Here is a 20,898-nt window from a genome sequence, read left to right on the forward strand (position 1 = left end):
AGCTGAAAATTATTCATGTTTTTTTAGTTTTTGTTTTCCAATTTCACTATAAGTAGGAAATAAATTTTTGTATAAATTATCCTTATTTTTTGTAAAACCCGGAGGAATTATTGGTTTATTAATAACAATAGTTTTGTATTTGATTTTTCCAGCTAGTCCAAACTTTCCTGTCCATGTGGGCGTTCCAATTCTCGCTCTTCTTGCTAATCTTTTGGAATCTCTTAATGCAGAAATTGCCTGCTTGGCAAATTTAGTTGATTCCTCTTCAATTTTTATTTTTTCCTCTGTTTTACTAACATTAATTATTTCGTCATGTTTTAAAGATACTTCAACCCCAGAATTTTTTAATAAGCTGCTCAATAAACGATCTTCATCTTTCGATTTTTCCTCTTCTTCTTCAGTACTATCCTTTTTAAACATTTCTAATTTTGATACACCCGAAATTTGAGCTACCTGAGACATTGGTTCACTTTTAGTTTCATCGTTTTCTTCTTTGTTTTCCTGGTCATATAACCTATCAATCCCATTATTTTCATCCTCATCATATGTAAACAAATCACTTAATTCATTCATTTTGAAAAATCTTTTTTGGTTTGCATCTTTTAATATCTTATTAGATAAAAATTGTTTATAGATTTGTCTCTGATAAATCTTTTCTTCAATCGTTTTCGATGTCATCAACCTGTATATATTCACGTCATTTTTTTGACCTAATCTCCATGCTCTTTCTCTGGCCTGCGTATCTGTACTGGGATTCCAATCAGGATCATAAATGATAATTCTATCCGCCCCAGTCAAATTTACGCCTAAACCGCCAACTCTTGTAGTTAATAGAAAAACTGAATAAGATTTATCATTATTAAATGTATCAACTAGTGGTTGACGATTATTTATTGGAGTTAAACCATCCATTCGAAGATATTTGAATCCCTCTTTTTTTACGATTTGATTTTCTAAAATATCAAGCATTTGTCTTGTTTGACAAAATAGCAAGGCCTTATGATTTTGACTATTCCATAATTGTAATAAAGACTTTACCACTTGCATCTTTCCAGAGACATTGGCGCTTCCATAATTTTTGACATTTTCTCTTTGTGGTTTTGTTAATAATAAATCAGGATGGTTACAAATTTTTCTTAGAACATCGATGGCAGCAAATGTTTTTCGTTTTATCAAATCATTATTATTCACAACTTTAAAAATTTCCTTTGAGTTTAAATATTGAGTATATTTATCGTATTGATATTGTGTAAGTTTGCAAAATAATACCATTTCATTTTTCTTTGGTAAGTCCTTAGCAACATCAGACTTGAGTCTTCGTAATAAATATGGTGAAATAAGATTTTTGAGTGCAATAGCACATTTGATAGATGTTTGGACCTGCATATTTGTGGAGTTCGCATAACCTCCTAATTTAATCGGAGTTACAAATTCTTGTTCAAATACAGGCAAAGTACCTAATTTTCCAGGTAAAATAAAATCAAATAAAGACCAAAGCTCAACTAAATTATTTTGGATTGGAGTACCAGATAAAATAATTCTATTGTAAGTTCTAACTTTTTTACAAGTAATGGAAATATCAGCATTGGGATTTCTAATTTTGTGCCCTTCATCTAAAACACAATAACCCCATTTACGTGATAGCAAATCAGAATGAATTCTTAAACCAACATAAGTTGTTATGACAACATGTCCTCTTTTAAATATTTGATTAATAACATCTTTCATATTTTCTTGCTTTTTTAAAGCCAATAATTCCTTTTTAAGTTTTGTATCTTTTTCTTCAACCATTTCTAATAAATTTTCCAAGTCTTTCAATTTACTAGAAGAGGATTTCTTATTCGAATTGTTTAAAGCTGAACCCGAAAAATGAAGCATAATAACTCTAAATGGAGGCCACCATTTATGCAACTCATTAACCCATTGTTTCATAACAGTTGCAGGGCAGACTATTAATACAGGCTTTGTTAAAAGATTTGAATAATGTAAAGAAGATAAAAAGGCGATAATCTGGATTGTTTTTCCCAAACCCATTTCATCTCCAATAATACCACCAGATTTTTGATTGTATAACTCCCAAAGCCATTGAACACAAGTTTTCTGATAATCAAATAATGAAGAGTAAATAAAACCTGGAACGTTAAATTTTTCGTTTAGTATTGCATCGGGAGAAGACGCTGAAGGTTTAATAAATTGAGAAATATTATTATTAAAGGACTGAAAATCATAATCATCAATTGGTTGGTCTCTGGAGTTAAACCAAGTCTGTAATCGTTTTTTATAAAATATATCATCGCCATCATCAATATTACGAATTTGATCTTCAGTTAAATCTTGTGACCTTTCAGGTTTTTTTGACCTTTTAAAATTCTTTTTTCTAGATGAGGCTTTACGTTTAGAACCAACAAAAACCGAATCTTCTTCGTCATGCTCGTCACTTTCAAGTTCTTCTTCAGAATCTTTAGCGCCGAGTGAATCAGTCTCGAATTCAAACTCATTTTCTAAATATTCATTACCATCATCGGTATCGTCATCTTTTTCGCTTTTTTCTTTGGTTTCCTGTGTTTCCTCTAAATGTGATTTCAAATTATGCCCTATTGCCAATGTAAAGCCAGAGGTTGTTCCAAAGGCAGTTTTCTTTCCGGTTCTAATCAAGAAATCATTTTCAGATTCACCAGGTAATCTATTTTTTGAATAATCAACTTCTTGAACATCCAATTTCTTGTTTTGTGACTTGGATTTTAATTCAATTCTGCTTTTGATCTGGTTTAGTTCATTACTAGCTTCGTTATGGTTAAGTTTTTCTCTGGCCAAATCTTTTTTGAGTATTTCCTTCTGGGATATTCTTGTTCTGGAATTTGCTAGCCTGTCCTCTATTGTGTTAATCTTTGCGTTGATCCTGCTCAATTTCAAAATAGTCTTATCGAGTATTTTGTTATCGATTTCCAATTCTCTCTGCATTACAGCTTCATTAGCCTTGCTGTTCAAGCTGTTCTCCAACGTCTGTTGGGAGACCAAAGTCACGCCCAAGGACCCCAAACCCTCAGTAGCAGCTAGATCGTCACCGGTACCACTCATCCTGCTACCATCACTCTGCTAAGTGACTTCTGGACCAGACATGTCTGCATCTTCTTCTTCACCAGCAACTGAGGCAGATGAGATGGAGCAAAATCGCATAGAACCACGGCTGCGGTCCCTGAGCATCACACATGCATTTGCAGATAAACACGTCAACAAACGTCTGAAAACATCTGTCAGCAGATACTCACCTTATATGCTAAGTGCACCCTGGAAACGGCGTGAGTGTCCCCTAGAATAGAAATGACCTGTAGCTGAGACTCAGGGCGCGTGTTTTTTTGCTAAACAGCATTGTGCTTTAGTATTTTTTGTTTGTGTTTTTCCGCTTTGGGACAACAATTGACATTATGTATTGATTTACCATCTTTTATACTGTTTACTTATATTTGTTTATACTGACTGTAGTTGTTTTCAATTGACTTGAGTGGAAATATTTTTGGCATCATTTTTTCTTATCACCTTGTTTATGCTTTGCTATTCCTTATTTTTTGTTATTTTATCTTTTTTTGTTCTTCTGTCTGCCTTTTATAATTTTTCTTTATTCTTTTTGTTTCTCAATTGTTTGTATTAATGTCCAGCTCTAGTATCAGTTTAGAGAGTACTCCAACTCCAGCTCTCAAGCTTAAGACTTTTCCAAACGACCTTGGTTTCGATGATAAACCAGATAATAATTTCAATTCAAAGGGTCTGGATGATATTTGCCTTGAAAATGTCGACGATATTAACAATAGCTATTTTATGCAAAATGGGACTAGTAATCTTGATCATGAAATGCAAAATGAAAATTCTGTCAGAAAACTTCCTCTGATTCAAGATCTTAATTCATCGCCTTGTTCTTTTAATACAAGTATGAATAACATGAAAATAGTATCTTCTTCAACTTCTTCAACTTCTTCAAAATCTTCAAAGTCTTCAATTCAAAAAAAGAAAACATTGAAAACTAGTAACAGTCATAACGCTTTAAAATCTGTCAATAAAAAACTATGTAGAAAAAGTATGGTCAATGATAAACAAATGTCAAGGATTTCCAGCCAGCTAGATTCTGCTTTACAACAGCTTTATTCTGCTTATGATGAAATTGGTTACTTGAATGAAGAAAAATTCGAAAAAGAAAAGGATTTATATGATCAATTATCTAAGACAATATTAAAAAATGTTCAATTGTTCAACGATCAGAAAAATTTGTTAAAGAATAATTGCTTTATTTTACAACAAAACATCTTTAAAATTATTAAAATTCTATCGAAGCTGGGTTTGAATTTAAAACCTAGAAATTTCACTGATAGCATCAATAATCCAAATGAGAATCCAAATAATAATCCAAAGAATAATCCAAATAACAATTCAAATAATGATTCAAATAATAATTTTGACTCAACTCAAAACAAAAATCAATTACAATCAAACTCACAATCTCAAGATCAAGCCCAACCTCAAACCCAAACCCAATACCATAACCAATCTAATACCACAACCTCAAGTTCAACTTCTTCTAATAATCTTTTAAATACACTTAAATCTCCCTTTCAAAATGAAATAATATCTATCGACGACATTCTATCTGATATAAGTGAAGTCAACAGTATTCTTCAAATAATTCCTAATTATAATTCCTTGAAAACCTTTATATTAAATGAAATTTCTTCTCCTTATCTTAGCACAGAAAAAAAATTAATTTTTTCCTTAAAACTATTATCAAAAGAATATTTTACAAGAATTTTATCCTTTCTTAACAAATCATTAATCTTACATCAATCATCTCATGAAATCGATTACTATCTATCTTCTTCAAATGGCTCAAATTTCGATTCAGATACAATCCAATTCATCCAAAAATTGCCAAATTTAAATGAATGCAAAAATTGTATATATGAATTGGAAAAAATTAATATTGATAATGATGATTTGATATTAAAAATTTCAGTAAATTTGTTAAATTCAAATAATTTTAACAACTTATCTGATTGGATCTTTGAAAAAATCGACAATGAAATCGATTTAATTAATTCTGTCAAACTAGAAAAAATTAGAGAAATTAATTACTTATCAAATGAAATACTAAAATACTGGGAAATTTTATATGATTTTAGCTCCTTCTCTCCTCAAAGAGATATAAGAGCAAAAAATATTTCTCAAAAATTTAAATATAATAGAATCGGTGAATTTAATGGTGAATTAGATAAAAGAATTATTTTGTGCGCTAAAAATCCAAACAATTCTTTTTCGATGCTTGGTTTAAACCACAGTTCAATTAAATATTTGAAAAATATTCTTAAAAAATTAATCATCGAAAAATCCAATGCAGAAATAAAATTAAATGATTATCTTGCTTCATGTGAAAAATTATGGAAACAAGTATTCGAAGATGAAAATTATATTAAAACCTTTAAATCAAACTACCTTTATTTAAATAATTCAAATGATAAATCCCAATTCAAATTAACAACTACCACACTTAAAGCATTTAACGAAGAACAAGAAAGATTAATCTTGAAAAAAAAAAATTTAATAAAAGACTTGATTTTAAATTTCAGAAGTAAAATAATCAAAATCTGGGATCAACTACATTACACTAAGGAGGAAAGATTGGAGCAATTTAGTTTAATTGATAATACAACTGAGTATAATGATAAAACTCTAGACTTGTATGAAGCCCAATATGAAAAATTAAACAAAACTCTAGGGTATTTTAAACCAATTCTCGACTTAATTCAAAATTTAACCAAAATAATTGAAGATAAAAAAGCTTTAGAAGAATCACAACAAAACTCTTCCCGATTATTAAAGAGAAATTACTCTAAAATTTTACTCGAAGAAGAGAAAATGAGAAGAAATATTAATAAAAACTTGCCCAAAGTAATTTATGAATTAAAATCTAGACTAATTGATTATAAGAATCAAAACCATCAAAAAGACTTTTTATTCGATGGCATCAATTACTTAAATAAAGTTTTGGAAATTGAAGATGGTCTAAAAATTAAATCTGTTGTTAAATCAAATTTTTCTAAGAAAAACATTAGCACTAGCATAAACCAACTCAAACCAGTGATATCTCAACCTTCTTCAACAAGAAAAGTTCCAAACTCATCAGGTAGAAGACCAAAAAATATTGCTATATTTAACTCGTCAACGATCAAATTATCATCGATAAGAAATAACAAGACAAGATTGGTGCACTCTAATAAAAGAAACAGTAACGTCAAAAATGCATCACCATTAAGAAACACCGTGAAAAACTTTTCTGCAAACATTTCACCAATTAAAGTTCAAAATGACAGTTCAAAAAGAAATTCCAAAATACAAACAATACAAACAATACAAACAATAAAGGCTAGTTCACCAATCTCAACACCAAGAAAAGCTTTAAGTGTCTTGCAGCATAACACTTATGATTGTAATAAAGCATTGTTTTCAAGTCCAGATAAATTGAATAAAACTCCAACGAGTTTGAAAACCATAGACATTTTTGTTGATAAACCAAAAGTTACTCCAACAAGTCAAAGATTTTATTCTCGGTCAGCTGAAAATGATAATGATAATAAAGAAAACTTTGAGCCAGATGACATATATTTCAATAATCAAATTTCAGATTCAAACTCAAGTTCAAAATCCAAAAGCAAAGACAGGAGGTTGTCTGCCATTGATATGATAAATGAATCAATTATAGAAGATGAGCAAAGTTTTATTACCTGGCAGAATAATAAACTAGATCATTTAAATAAAAAAACAACTTCGAATTCTGGTGACGGCAATATATTATGCAATTAAGTAATCTAATAATTAATTGGCTATTTTATTTTTAAGAAAAGTTTTAGATTTTTTTTTAAGTTCTTTCATGTTATTTTTAAAATATTTTTGTATCATAAGATTTAAAAGAAAAAAAAATATAATTCAAAAGTTTTATGTTTTTTCAATATCATGTCTTTCATTTTAATTTTTTTTTAACTTTATTTCATATCACTGTTTTAACAAATTCATACTTATTATATATTTTGTTCATAATTATTTTTTATTTAAACTTTATATTCTTTTTCTTTCATTTCTCACTTTCCAGTTTTTATTTTTCATGTTTCATTGTTCATGTCTAATTACAAGATATAAAAATATTAATTTTTAATGAATAGAGATACCCAAATTTTTAATAAATGAAATATTATTAAAAAGCTAAATATAATAATGAATCCTATAAAACATAACTAAAGGAAAAGAAAATCAAAGAACACAGATAAAATGGAAAACAAAGCTATTTAAAAAAGGAAAAAGAAAAATTGCAATAAAATCATCATGAATGCGCAAACAATGTATTAATAAAAACAAAAAAAAACAAAAAAAAATAAAAACAAAAAAAAATAAAAACAAAAAAAAAATAAAAAAACAAAAAAAACTACCATTTTTTAGCAACCATTCCAGAAGGAGGATCAACAGGGAAGGATTTTTTTGAAACTTCTTCCCAGTTAGTTGAAAGAGCAGTACCACCACTTTCAACATAACTTTTCATCATTGCCCTTCTTGTTTCGTCAGATGCATCTTTGAAAATAGTCTTGAAAAAACTCATTTCATCTTCTTGGTCTTTTTCATCAACACCAATATCTATATTTGCCCAATCGGTTTTGGATTTTGAGGAACTTGGGTATTTCATTGCCTGAGGAATGTTATGAATCGAGTCTTTGGAAGAACCATCCTTATCGGTGTGTTCAGTTTGATCATCTTCGCTGTCTACTTGTTCTAATGTAGACCATTTTGAATCATCAACGGCAGTTAAAAATAATTCCAATTTTGAGCCGAAAAGTTTGTAGGAAGATTCTTTAGGAATAATTTTCTTTGAAAGATCAATTGAGTAATAAAATTGTTTTTCTGATTTAGAATCTTTAAAAGAAAACTCTACACAAGATTCAGAAAAGGTGACTTCTAAAGTTTCCTTTGGAATAAATTTAATAAAAACTGAAGCATCAATTAAAGTTCCATTTTGGAAAAAATCAGTTCTAAAAGTTTTTGGATAAGTTATTTCTCTAGAAATAGGAGCTTTAATAGGTTTAGAGACTTTTGGAGGCGCAGAAATAACTTGAATGTTTTGTTTTCTTGCGGGAGCTGGTTTTAAAGTTGAAGCTTCAGAATCAGTAATTGGTTCAATTTTGGGGATATTGTTTTTTGGAGTGTTGTTTTTGTCATTCGAGCTAAAAATTGAAGAATCTTCAGAAGCAACGTTTGAAATGTTAGAAGTAGATGAAACAGCAGGAGCATTTGGGCTTTGTGGATTTGATGGATTTAATTCTTTAGAGATAGAAGCCTCAGAAACAGAAGCATTAGAAGCTTCACTGACTTTATAAGATTTGGGAACAGGAAGAAGGATCTTGTGATTTAAATAATCCAACTTGGTCAGATCTTCATTTAAATCTAACAGCTCGAAGTCAATATCTAATTGGACTAATTTGTTGGAAGATTTCTTGATCCAAATACCCAAAGTTGCTTGGTCTGGATAGTCGTAAGATTGTGCAAAAGTAAAATACTTGAGAGAGTTTAAATATTGATTTGAGAGGAAAAAGAGAACTCCTAATTTGAAATATGACTGGGCAATCAATTTTCTTTGAGACCTTTTTTTGGCAATTTCAAGAGACTTGAAAGCATAGTTCAAGGCTACCTGAAATTTTCGTAATCTTTGGTAACTCAAAGAGATTTCGATGATTGCATTGTAGTGAGATGGTGATTCTTGGAGCATTGGATAAAGAACGTCAATGGCTTCAGCGAACTGGCTTGTTTGGTTCAAATGAGCAGCAGTTTTCAAGGAAGACATGGTGGGTGATAACAGAAATCAATTGAAGCAGCAGATATGAATGTAAGATTGGGGAAACGTAGCAGCAAGAACTGGATGATGAAGGTAAAGGAGAAGAAGAAGGAGAGGAAGAAGGAGAAGAAATAGGTGCTTATATACAGTTCCTGCTGAGAAAAGCAAGACTACCTTCGTCCCACGCCACTGGTTTTCACAAAAAATTTGCTGAAATTTTTTTGTGAAACGCAAAACTTTTTTCATTGGGGTTTGAGAATCTTGTGTAAGGACTGTTTTTTTAGATCAGATTTGAGCAGAGAAGTTGTTTTTGTTGAGCAATGGACGAGAAGAATCAGAAGAATCAGAATGAAACTGCTGTGGTTGGGAACACAACGGGAGAGGTGCACCCTCCATCAGAAACACAAGGTCAGTCAGAGCCAGAAATACCATCAATTAATTCGTTGGTTCTAGATGCTGGGCCATTGATCACACAGAACATTGGCTCATTCAAACAGTATGCTCAAAACATTTTCACCACTCCAGCGGTTTTCAATGAAGTAAAGGATGAAAATGCAAGAAGGAACTTGGAATTGCACAAAGATTTGATTAAAATTAGACAGCCTAAACCAGAATTTGTCAAAAAAGTCTTAAACTTTTCCAAATTAACAGGGGATTACAACGTTTTGAGTATCAACGATATTCATATCATTGCACTAACATATGAATTGGAAGTCGAATTGAATAAAGGGGACTGGAGATTAAGACAGTATCCTGGAGAGGTGAAAAATAGACCTGTCAAGAAAAGTGTGGATAGTAAAAAGAAAGATGATATTGAAGACAATAAAAACCAACAAAACAATGACATCAATAAAAATGAAATTGAGAATAAAAAAGATATAAATGAAAGTGAAATTGAGAATAAAAAAGATATAAAAGAAAATGAAAGTATAAAAAAAGAAAATAAAAATCAAACTAAGTTTGATATCAATGATGAAAAGAAAGATGAAAAGAAAGATGGTAAGAAAAATGAAGAGAAAGAAGGTATAAAATTGACTGATTCAGTGGAAAAAACCAAACGTAGACGAGGTGGCAGAAAACACAGAGAAAAAGAAGCTATGTTAAAAGACGGATTTCAAATTCAGTTTCAAAAATCTTCAAAAAATAGTCAAAAAATTGGTAATTTCAAAAAGAATAACATCAAAAAATCTCAAAAAGTTGAAAGCACTCTCGAAATAAATTCTGGAGTGAATTCCAGTCAAGATCAAGCTAAAAAACTGAAAACCACTCAGGATGAAATTCCTACGAAAACTATAGCTGATATTAAAATCAATGATCGGTCAAGTGAGAAAGATAAAGATCAAGAAAACAAAAAAGATACTACTACCGAGGATGAACATGATAGTGATGATGAAGGTGAGTGGATTACATCCGAATCCATTCAACAAGAAATTATAAAAGAACAAGAAGGCGAAATACTTTTTAGGAATAGAAATAAAAAAGTAATTGCAAAAAAAGTCGCTGTAAAAGCTGCATTAGCATCGGGAGATTTTGCAGTTCAAAATGTCGCATTACAAATCAATTTGAATTTAATGAATTCTATGAATGGGTTAAAGATAAATAGAGTTAGAAATTATATGTTGAGATGTCATGGTTGTTTTTACTTAATACCTTATAATCAAGAAAAAAAGGTTAATCATAAACTACAATTCTGTCCCAGATGTGGTGGTGCAACAATATTAAGATGTTTAGTATCGGTTGATTCCTCTACTGGAAAGGTAACACCTCTTTTGAAAAAAAATTTTGAATGGCATAAAAGAGGTAATAAATATTCAATGTCTTCTCCCTTATCCAAAAACCATCTCAAGAAATATGGAAAAAGTGGGTTTCAGCATAACAAGGTGAATAGAAAGTATGAAGTACCTTTATTGAGAGAAGATCAAAAAGAGTATCAACAAGCGATAAAGGACGAGGACTGGTCAAAAAGACAAAATATCAAAATGCTTGAGCAATGGATTGGAGGATCAGACATAAATCCATTTGCAATTGATAACAGCTTGCGATACCACGACCAGCACAGTGGGGGTGTCAGAGTTAATAGAGGCAGATACGCAAATGCCTCCAGAAGAAGAAAATAGCCCATCTGCAAAGCAAAATAAATGTATAGATTAGTGTGTAATATTATAATCCATTGGAGTAACAAACGCATTTGATATAAGCTGCATGTCTATGCATGTTATTTTATGTTAATGCTTGTTCAGGTTTAGTGCCGCATGATTTCATTGTCACATGAATTACATGTGATTTATTTCCTCTTTGGGAATTTCTGATATAATCGTCCCAGAGTGTAAATCTGGAGGTTTCTATCTGAAAGCGACCATCCATCAGTATCTTTATTCATGATTGCTCTACGCAATGTCTTCAGATACGTCTATAGTCATTGGCTGCTTGTTGGAAACTTCGATTAACGATCTTGCTAAAGACAAGCCAACGTTTTTCAAGGCCAGGCTTCACTTTAAACTTTCATCGATCATTAAAAGCTACTCGAAATTCCTCAAAATCAATCAGAAGTTTTTAACTTTTTATCACAATGGCAAAGAACTCAATAAAAACAAAACAATGTCTTTTTACAACTTTCAAAACAATACTACTCTTCATGTGAAGCTATTGGATTCATTGACTAGCATCAAGTTTATTATTAATACCAATGAGATTGATACCATAAATAGTACTCAATTGATACGGGAATTTTCTTTTTACAATAATTCATTGACTAAATTTAGTGATATAATTCACGATTTTATGAGTGATATATCTTTTCAAAAAGTTTATCAGCTAAACTCTTCTGCTTATCAATTTTCTCACAAATCCAAAGATATTTTTCAAGTTATTGAACGTAATCAATATGACAGTTCTCTAAGGGCTTTTGGTTTAAATGAGAATCCAACAATATATATTAAAACAGAAAAGAATTTGATCTTACAATTATTAGCTTCATTAAATAAAATACCCTTGTCTAAACTTTATAAAACATTAGATATTCCATTTGATCCACATAATCTAAGCCAGAAAAAAAACACTAATAATAACAGTAATGATAATAACAATAAAAATCACAATAAGGAAAATACTGAGCTTATAAATCAAAAAAATAAAGAAATTGAAAAATTATCTAAAGAAAGGGATAAATTAAATTTAAAAGTTGACGATTTAAATTTAAAATTATCACTCGACGAAAAAACTGTTTCTCAAAATATTGAAATTGCTGAAAATTTTGAAAATTTTAAATCTCTTTTGGATTCTCAAATTGATGAACATAATTTAAATATTGATGAGAAATATGTTTCTGCTTTAAACTATTTTAATCCAGGTGATAGCGCAAAGCTGGATTTGTTAACTTTAAGAAAATTAAAGTCGATATTATTTTATTACCAAAATATTTTAAAAACTAAGTCAACTGAAATAGAAAGGCTTTCAACAGATGTTGAATTTTACAACAAAAAGCTTGAATTTAAAGAAAAAAAAGTAACCAGTTTGAATGAAAGTTTGAAAAAATTAGAAAAAATTAAACAAGAGTCAATAAAAAATGATTTGTCAGTGAAAGACTATCAGAAATTTTTAATCTTATTGACTGAAATGATTGATAAAACTTTGAAATCAATTAAATCAAGCCCAAAACTTTTATTAATTTTTAATGAATATGATTTTAATTCAATTTTAAGTGAAAACACCTCCAAACTATCATTGCAAACACGTAAAAATACTCAAAAAATTAAATCAAACGATGAACAATTAGAAGTTTGTTTTACAAATTTATTTATAATTTTAGATTTTTATGATAAAATTGTATCTGACTCCACAAATAAGTTGATAATTTCTAATGAAGCAAATATTCAACTTGAAAATCGATTAAAGACATCTATATCAGAAAATAATAAATTGCAAACTGAGATTCAAACACTTACAAATTTTAAAAAACACAGTACAGAACAACAAGAAAAACAAAAAAATGAATTGGAAGAATTAAAATCAAAATTAAAAAATTTAAGTGCTAAAAATATTGAACTTGGTAAAGAAAACAATAATCGAAAAACCGAACTTTTAAATTTACAAAATGTCAGTTCAATTAAAGATAGCTTATTGAATAATGTTTTGACAAAATTTGATACTAAAATTCCTGATGATAAATCTTTAATGGATAAAAGTTTATTTCAAAAAATAGAAAAAGAGATTTTTGAGAAAATTAATTTGCAATTCGAGAAAGTTGTTGACAGATACAGTTCCAAACTCTCTTTGTTAGAAAAAGAAAATACAAGCTCAAAGGATAAGTATGATAAACTTAGTAAAGAGTATGATTCTAATCTTGAATTATATGAACAGATAATGAAACAGAACGAGTCTTTAAATGAAAAGATTAATATTTTAGAAAAAGAAAAAATTGAAAGAGAACGTTTATCTTCATCAAATATAGTTGAAGATAATAAACAAGATATGGAGAGACTAAAAGAGTTGTCTGAATGGTTTCATAAAGGTGGAATTTTGTTTGATGAATTAAATCATAATGATACTTCCACACAGCAATTATCAATACCTATAAAGAACTCTACAAGTGAACCATTAGAAGAACCAAAATCCAAAAGACAGAAAATTGGTAATGGCTTGAATAATAGTGGTAATTTGTTGGATACTAATAGTACCATGATTGAAGGCAATCCAACAAATCCTTATCTTAATATAACAGTTAAATTTGTTTCAAGAAATGATCAAGCAGAAATTCCAACGTCCACATTTAAGATTAGATATAAAACCAAATTAGTTAAATTAATGAAAGCTTTTAAGACACGTATAGAAAAATCTGTAGATTATAAAGCAGCTAATATAAGCGTGAAGAATTTGAAGTTTGAAATTAATAATGTTAGAAACTTAGATTATAATTTATCAATTGATTCTTTTGGATTAAAGGACGGGTGTGAAATATTATCAATGGATTCATAAACAGAGAGAAGGATAAATGATTATATTTTTTGTTTTTTTGCTTGATATTATTATTTTATTGTTATTTTGTTATAATATATATATTCTGCGAGTTTAATTTACATAACCTCGCTGAGGTTTACGGGCATTTCTTCAATTTCAGTGGAATAATAGTTTTCTATATCATGAAGAGATTTAATTTCATCGTCAGTTACAAAATTGATTGCAACACCTTTTCTTCCAAATCTTCCAGATCTACCAATTCTATGAATATAGCTATCTCTATCATAAGGTAAATCATAGTTTATGACTAAAGATACTTGTTGAACATCTATGCCTCTTGCCCAAACATCGGTTGAAATTAGGACTCTTGAATGACCCAATCTAAACTCATTCATTATGTGATCTCTTTCATCCTGCTTCATATCTCCATGCATTGATACGACGGTAAAATTTGATTTTTTCATTTGATCAGCAAGCCAATCGACTTTTTTTTTAGAGTTGCAAAATATAATAGCCTGAGTTATTGTTAATGAATCGTATAAATCGCATAAAGTATCGAATTTCCAATCTTCTTTTTCAACAGAAATATAATACTGTTTAATTCCTTCGAGAGTAATTTCATCCCTTTTGACTAAGATTCTGACAGGATCAGACATGAATTTTGAAGTCATTTCAAGAACATCATGGGGTAAAGTAGCACTTAAAACCACCACTTGAGTTCCTGGAGGTAAAAAGCGGTAAATATCATAAATTTGTTCTTTAAAACCCTTTGATAATAGTTCATCAGCTTCATCAAGGATCAAAATTTTAATATGCCTTGTATTTAAATTTCTTCTTTTGATCATATCAGCGACTCTGCCAGGAGTTCCACTTACCACATGTTGACCCTTTTGTAATTGTTTTATATCAGAGCCTAAACTTGTTCCACCAATGCAAGCATGGACATTGCAGTTCATGCAATTGCCCAAAGATTTGATGACATTTTGAATTTGAACAGCTAACTCTCTTGTTGGAGACAAGACTAAAGCCTGGGGGTCTTTTAGTTTTGTTTCTATTACTTCTAATATACCAATTGTGAAAGTGGCAGTTTTACCAGTACCAGATTGGGCCTGTGCAATAGTGTCTCTGCCAGATATAATTTGTAAGATGGCTCTTGATTGGATTGCAGAGGGTGCTTCGAAGCCATATCCATATATACCTCTTAGCAAGTCATCTTTAAGGTTCATCTCTTCAACTGTTGTGGAAATAATAAAGAGTTAGTTCATAGAAGCATTTCGAGAACTAATTGGAAATTAAAAATGAAAATAAAATTATTACTGATTTTTTTAAACTTACATGTCGAGACTCTATTTAAAACAGAGGTTAGTATGTCAATTAACAAAACAAAACAAAACAAAGGAAAAACAAAAGGAAAAAATAAGCTGTTTGACAACATCTGAGTACTTACACCGAGACATTTTTGGTGGTTGTGAATTCTAACTGATTATCAGCATCTTTGTCAAAATCCATTGTTAAACTTTGATAAGAAAGAAGATGATGCAGTGATGTAAAATTTTATGCTTATTGTTGAAAAATAAATTCTGACTAACAGTTGAGTCAGCAGATTCACGTGACTGTTGTGGTAAGAAAAAATTGGCAGCACTCAAATGTATCCCGGACCGGAGAGCAAATAAAGTTGAGAAATAAAAAGTGCGTACACACAGAGTTTTTGCAAACGCGCATATGTTTCAGCGTGTATGCATGTGCTCCAGCTGTTTGTGCGCGTGTATATGTTTTATTGCGTTATGCGTTAGGCATTGAGCCTGCAGCGTTGTGAGCATTGTCATCTCACCGGATCGGATGAGATGCGCGCAGTGAAACACCTCTGAATTTGCGAAAAGCAGATTCCACTTAACAGAGAGCCAGACAGAAGTATCCACTCAGGATGGTTTGGCAAGCGTGGAAGTGTCTGAAAAGCGTGAAAAGCAGAAGAAGCACGGGAAGCACCAAAGAAAAGAGAATGATGGCTGCATTTCCCAGGAGATTGTTGGCACTAGTGATGGAGACGAATCTGCGTCACAGAGCCCCAGAGAGCAACACAGAGTTGGTTTGAGGCTTCTGTCAACAGTTTGAGAATACCAAACCCACAATGTTTGTTGAACAAACTTAATGTATGTTTAATGTTGCCGTATCTGAGCGGCGAGAACAGTGGTGATAATTCAACGTGGAACCTCCAAGGAATTTGTTTTATTTTGTCTTTGAAAGGATAGTTTTGTTGAAAGATATTATTCAATGTTATCCCTTTGGTCTCAATTCTGGTGTTGTCGTTGGTGTTGCTGTTATTTTTTTGGTGTGGTGATCACACAGGAAAGATAACCGTCATTAGAGGCTAATTGTGTCGTCAGCTTACTGACTTTATTGAACCTGTTTGAATTATTAATAGGTGCTTTAAAATTAGCTGATTATCGGAGCATTACAACCAAAAATTCGAGAATCATTGCAAAATAATTGATGCAAAAGAATAACATCTATGCTAAGCAACAGGTGAACAAATACGAAAACAAGAAGAGATCATTTTGATAAAAATGTTGATCAAATGGTTTAGAATTTATTTAAAACAATTAAAATATGTTGATAAAGAAAACCTTCAAAAGCTAATAACTTTTTTTTTATTTCTTCTCTTGAATTTATTTTTCAATTCAGTTTTAAATAATAAAAATTTTTTAATAAACAGGTTTCTCTTTATTTTCTTTCTTTTTTCTCTAAGTTTTTTTTTGTCCTGTATTTGAAAGTTTTCAAACAAAAAATAAAAAATAAAAACTAAAATGAAAAAAGTTTTTTCTCTCTGAATTACAAACCCAATTCTAAAACCCAATTTTAAAGACCAATACATATCTTTATCTTTTGAGATGATACTAATCTCTAATTGTAGCGAATTAGTGGAATAATCACATACTAAAAGCTGCTAGAGAAATGCTAAAGAAAAATCAAAATTTGCAGCACAATAGATAGAGTAAATCGTACACATTTAATTAATAAATAAAAAAAACAAGAGAAAAATAACTCATTTTCCCAGTTCCTTTTTCCATATTTAACGTTAATTTTAAGTATTGTTAAATACTGTGAGTTAGTGGTATTTCATTGAATTTCATATTGATATTATTTCTTTTTTAACCTATTTCATACTAAATCCATTATATGTTTGAAAATTGTAATATTAAAAAAGGAAAAAAAAATTATACAATATTATTTCAGACACCAATAATATTATTTTAAAAAGGAAAAATTATTGTTCGTTTTCGATTAAAATATAATTATATTGTATTAATGAAATATTAGTGAAATGTTGATGAAATTTTGATGAAATCAATGAAAATTCACTAAAATTTTTAGTAATGAAAATATTATTTTCATCAAACAGATTTGGTTATAATAATCTTATTATTATCAAAGTAACAGAATTTGAAAAAACACAACCTTTATCATTCTTCAAAACTTTTAGCAAAAAAATGATCTTTCACATTTCCCCAATCATTGATTTGCATGAAAACCTTTTTCAAACCCAATAAAAAGTAATCAAGAACAGTTAAAGATAAAGAACATTTCACAAAATTTTAAACTTTCTCCCACCATCTCCAAATCAAATATCCGTAAAAAGATCATAATGATGGGTACTAACATCCAGAGAAATGACCTTGATACACTCGACTTCTTCCTGTTCTCTAATTGCTTCCTCTTAGTTCTGTTGTTGCTCTTCCATTACTCTCTCCCATTACTCTCTCCCATTACTCTCTCCCATTATATTGTTGCTTCTCTTCAAAAACATCTTTTTCTTCAAAAGGATTCGAAAACACAAAAAATAACCACCCTTTTAAAAACCAGAGCAATGGCGCAGTTCCTCGACGTTCAAATACCCGTGGTATTGCAACCTTACATCCTGCACATGTGTGCTGCGCATAACAACAGGAAGATGTTTGTGGGAACTTTTTCAGGGCGGCCCTCCAGAAACGGTACTCTTGTCTATTTCAACCCCAGCGTGGAAATCAGCACAGAACCTCACATAAAAAATAAACAGTGAAGTGTTGTTGATAGAAGCGAGAAATGGAAGTGGAAATGAAATCAATGGCCCACGAGAAGCAGGAATGGGAGCAATTTCTGGTTGGGAAGAAGATGGCTGTGGGGCCTCTCTGGCCTCAGAAACAGCATTCTGGCTACTGTGCAGGTCTGGAACTGAGAGTTTCAGTGGATGATATTTACATTCCTCAATTCTGGCCAGAAACCTAAAGCCGAAAAGTATAATAGGATGTTGGGCAGAACATACAATGGATATACAATAAACATAAAATAAACATACAATAAACATACAATAAACATTACAATAGACATTACAATAGGAAGTGCTAGGAGGTTGAGATGCACCGGAGCTGAGTATTTCGTCTGAGACAGTTTCTGTTTCTCGACCTTAATCCCTCCCCTGGCTTATTGGCTCTTGCGCAACTTCCCAATGGATATTAAGTGCTGGAACTGGGTCGAGAGAACCAGTGTTCAGTGGTATTTGGTGGATCGATTTATTGAATACTGGAAGCTATGTGTTGGACTGAAATGCATTGTTTGCTCTTTTGAATTGAATCAAAAATAAAAAAGGGATTTTGATCGAATGTGTTTGAAAAACCAACTGATACTTTTCTCACTTGAGACAATAATAGCAATCTGGACTTCAAACAAGAAACCCAAGATCAGACTATACTCAAAATCAAAGTCAAAGTCAAAAAAAAAACAACCATTAAAATTAAAAACAAAAGAAAGAAAATATAAAAAAATGATATAAAAAATTATAAAATTATAGAAGAAACGATAAACTATTCAAAAAAATTAATTATTTTATAATATACTGTAAATAAATCATAACTTGAAATTATAACTAATTATTTGTTGAAATGTGAATTAATTTCCTTCTTTTAGTTTGGAATCATTGAGGACAAAAACAGGTGGGCTAAAAATAATAAAACTGAGTAAAATGAGAAAATAGACAAAATTGATTAAATTTAGACTGCAAAAATAAAAAAAAATGAAATGATTAAGGAAATAGTGTTACTTATTTATAATATACGACAACAATGAATATAGGTAATTGATTAATTTTAATAGTACTGATTGTAAACCATATTAACGTGTGAAAAATGATTTGAATCAAAACCGATTAATGGAACATTTTGATGATTATTCAATGGTTGTCCATTTTGAAATGTCAAACTTGTTAATCTGATTGTATCTTTAATCTCTTTTTTTTTCTTCATTTCCAAAATTGCTGTTTCACGTCCTTTCTTTTTACAAATCTTAGCAAAAAACAATCCACAAGCATTGCATAATGTTCTTGAACCATTTGGTCCTCTTCTCCATTCTGGTGTATTTTCAGCAGCACAACATTGACATTTCAATTTAGGTTTTCCATTGGTGGAATTGTTCAAATTAGCTGTTGCAAGAAATTGTTGTTGTTGTTGCTGCTGTTGTTGTTGCTGCTGTTGCTGTTGTTGTTGTAACTGTTGTTGTTGTTCACTATTCAAGTGTTGTTGAACTGAAGATTCGGTAATATAAAAGGTATTATTTACATTTAAGTTTGTATTTTGCAAAGGGGGAGAAGATCGAATATTTGACGAGGAATAAGATGAGGAGGAAGAAGTTGGAGAAGGTTGTAATGGATATAAGTTTGTAGAAAAATCTTGTTGGTATTGATAGTTAGTTAATTGAGGTTGAATTTGTAAGTTTGTTGGATTTTGAGGTAAATTATATTGGTTCAAAGGTTGAGTTGGTTGATTTAAAGGTTGGGCTGGCTGGTTTGATTGTTGTTGTTGTTGTTGTTGAAACAGCTGAGAATCATAGTTATAAGGTATTTGGTTTGAATAAATCATTGGATTTGGTTGTTGTTGTATATTATTTGAATTATTGGAGTTTGGATTATACATTGAAATTGAATTGTTCCTTGATAAATTTAATGGATTTACAGTTTGATTTAAAGAATTCAAATTATGAGGATTATTAGGATTATAAATAATAGTGTGGTTATTAATCCTTGGAGTTGTTGGAAGACTATCAGAAGCTCTTAAACCAATTTGATTAATTGAAGGGAGACTAATGGTATAGATTTAAAAAATAAAGGGGTTAGTAAATATAATAAATAAATAAAAATAAGAAATAATGGTAAAATAATAATAAAAAAAATGAAATAAAAAAAAAAAAAAAATGGGTTGAAAATCATTTTTTTATATATGATTATGAAAATTGATAAATACTCTTTAAGATTGAAATCAAGATGCTCATTAGTTTTTCAGTAAATAAAAATGAAAGTTTTAGTTAAGAAAAGACCAAATTGTTTGAAATCAAAAGTTATGGGTATGTAAATTTATTATTTTTGTTAACTTTGAGATTTAATTTGAATTTAAAATAGCAAATTAAAAATTTTAAAAATTTTAAAACTTTCAAAAATTTCAAAACTAAAAAGATTTATCTTAATTTTTTATTATATTTTAATACTTTTTGATATTTTTTGTTAATTTTGATAATTTTGTTTAATTTTCATAAAATTATAATTTGGAATTTGGTATAATGTAAAAAATTAAAAGTAAAAGAATTTAAGAGTCTAAGAACTTAAGAGTCTAAGTGTAAGAATCTAAGAATCTGAGATTAGATTAAATAAAACATACCGTACGCTTTGATTTTGAGACGAATTTGAATTTGTAAACATTTATAAATAATAATAGTGATAAATAATATTAATAAGGATAATAAAAATTAATAATGATAATGATAATGATAATAAAAATTAAAAAATTAAAAAATTAAAAAATTAAAAAATTAAACTATTATGGATAAAATAAAATTAGTAATAATTAAACTTTAAGTAAGATTTTGAATAAAATTTGGTTGATGATCTTCAAAGAAAAATTTCAGATAATTGGTTAATTGGTCAAGAAAGACTTTGGAATTGGATTGGATAATGAAATGATTAGTAATTTGGAGTGAGTATTAATAAATAGAATTTGTTTTCAAAAAAAAAACCAAAATAAATTAGCTGTAAATCTATTAGATTATTAGGTTCTAAAAAT

General features: G+C 29.7%; 8 protein-coding genes across 8 annotated transcripts; 4 read left to right on the top strand and 4 right to left on the bottom strand.

The window, feature by feature from the left end:
* Window positions 1-9: 9 nt before the first annotated feature.
* On the bottom strand, window positions 10-3,078 carry RAD26 (DNA-dependent ATPase RAD26; the record flags this gene model as incomplete). Its single annotated transcript, XM_020190799.1, has 2 exons — window positions 10-2,333; window positions 2,439-3,078. 2 exons carry the CDS (start codon window positions 3,076-3,078, stop codon window positions 10-12), a joined length of 2,964 nt encoding a protein of 987 aa, XP_020045598.1.
* Window positions 3,079-3,504: 426 nt separating this feature from the next.
* On the top strand, window positions 3,505-6,853 carry ASE1 (Ase1p). The gene has a single exon (XM_020194975.1). The coding sequence runs from the start codon at window positions 3,649-3,651 to the stop codon at window positions 6,844-6,846; it is 3,198 nt and encodes a 1,065-aa protein (XP_020045599.1). The 5' UTR covers window positions 3,505-3,648; the 3' UTR covers window positions 6,847-6,853.
* A 593-nt stretch (window positions 6,854-7,446) lies between these two features.
* On the bottom strand, window positions 7,447-8,927 carry SGT1 (co-chaperone SGT1). The gene has a single exon (XM_020193824.1). The coding sequence runs from the start codon at window positions 8,867-8,869 to the stop codon at window positions 7,463-7,465; it is 1,407 nt and encodes a 468-aa protein (XP_020045600.1). The 5' UTR covers window positions 8,870-8,927; the 3' UTR covers window positions 7,447-7,462.
* A 253-nt stretch (window positions 8,928-9,180) lies between these two features.
* On the top strand, window positions 9,181-10,977 carry NOB1 (rRNA-binding endoribonuclease; the record flags this gene model as incomplete). Its single annotated transcript, XM_020190801.1, has 3 exons — window positions 9,181-9,655; window positions 9,779-10,018; window positions 10,157-10,977. 3 exons carry the CDS (start codon window positions 9,181-9,183, stop codon window positions 10,975-10,977), a joined length of 1,536 nt encoding a protein of 511 aa, XP_020045601.1.
* A 277-nt stretch (window positions 10,978-11,254) lies between these two features.
* Window positions 11,255-13,834, top strand: ASCRUDRAFT_9687 (uncharacterized protein; the record flags this gene model as incomplete). Its single annotated transcript, XM_020195221.1, has 1 exon — window positions 11,255-13,834. One exon carries the CDS (start codon window positions 11,255-11,257, stop codon window positions 13,832-13,834), a length of 2,580 nt encoding a protein of 859 aa, XP_020045602.1.
* Window positions 13,835-13,932: 98 nt separating this feature from the next.
* Window positions 13,933-15,325, bottom strand: ASCRUDRAFT_72012 (ATP-dependent RNA helicase FAL1; the record flags this gene model as incomplete). The annotated part of the gene is made up of 3 exons (XM_020192013.1): window positions 13,933-15,050; window positions 15,152-15,162; window positions 15,264-15,325. The coding sequence occupies 3 exons, from the start codon at window positions 15,323-15,325 to the stop codon at window positions 13,933-13,935; spliced, it is 1,191 nt and encodes a 396-aa protein (XP_020045603.1).
* A 2,592-nt stretch (window positions 15,326-17,917) lies between these two features.
* ASCRUDRAFT_82288 (uncharacterized protein) lies at window positions 17,918-18,079 on the top strand (the record flags this gene model as incomplete). The annotated part of the gene is made up of 1 exon (XM_020194709.1): window positions 17,918-18,079. One exon carries the CDS (start codon window positions 17,918-17,920, stop codon window positions 18,077-18,079), a length of 162 nt encoding a protein of 53 aa, XP_020045604.1.
* A 565-nt stretch (window positions 18,080-18,644) lies between these two features.
* Window positions 18,645-19,999, bottom strand: ASCRUDRAFT_77359 (GATA-type transcription factor). The gene has a single exon (XM_020193825.1). It carries the CDS (start codon window positions 19,756-19,758, stop codon window positions 18,937-18,939), a length of 822 nt encoding a protein of 273 aa, XP_020045605.1. The 5' UTR covers window positions 19,759-19,999; the 3' UTR covers window positions 18,645-18,936.
* Between the last annotated feature and the right edge of the window lie 899 nt (window positions 20,000-20,898).

This window comes from Ascoidea rubescens (genome assembly GCF_001661345.1).
Source record: "Ascoidea rubescens DSM 1968 unplaced genomic scaffold ASCRUscaffold_13, whole genome shotgun sequence".
Taxonomy (NCBI): domain Eukaryota; kingdom Fungi; phylum Ascomycota; class Saccharomycetes; order Ascoideales; family Ascoideaceae; genus Ascoidea; species Ascoidea rubescens.

Excerpts from the sequence above, each read along its gene's own strand:
- ASE1 (XM_020194975.1), top strand. The coding sequence starts at position 3,649 with ATGTCCAGCTCTAGTATCAGTTTAGAGAGTACTCCAACTCCAGCTCTC.
- SGT1 (XM_020193824.1), bottom strand. The coding sequence starts at position 8,869 with ATGTCTTCCTTGAAAACTGCTGCTCATTTGAACCAAACAAGCCAGTTC.
- ASCRUDRAFT_77359 (XM_020193825.1), bottom strand. The coding sequence starts at position 19,758 with ATGTATAATCCAAACTCCAATAATTCAAATAATATACAACAACAACCA.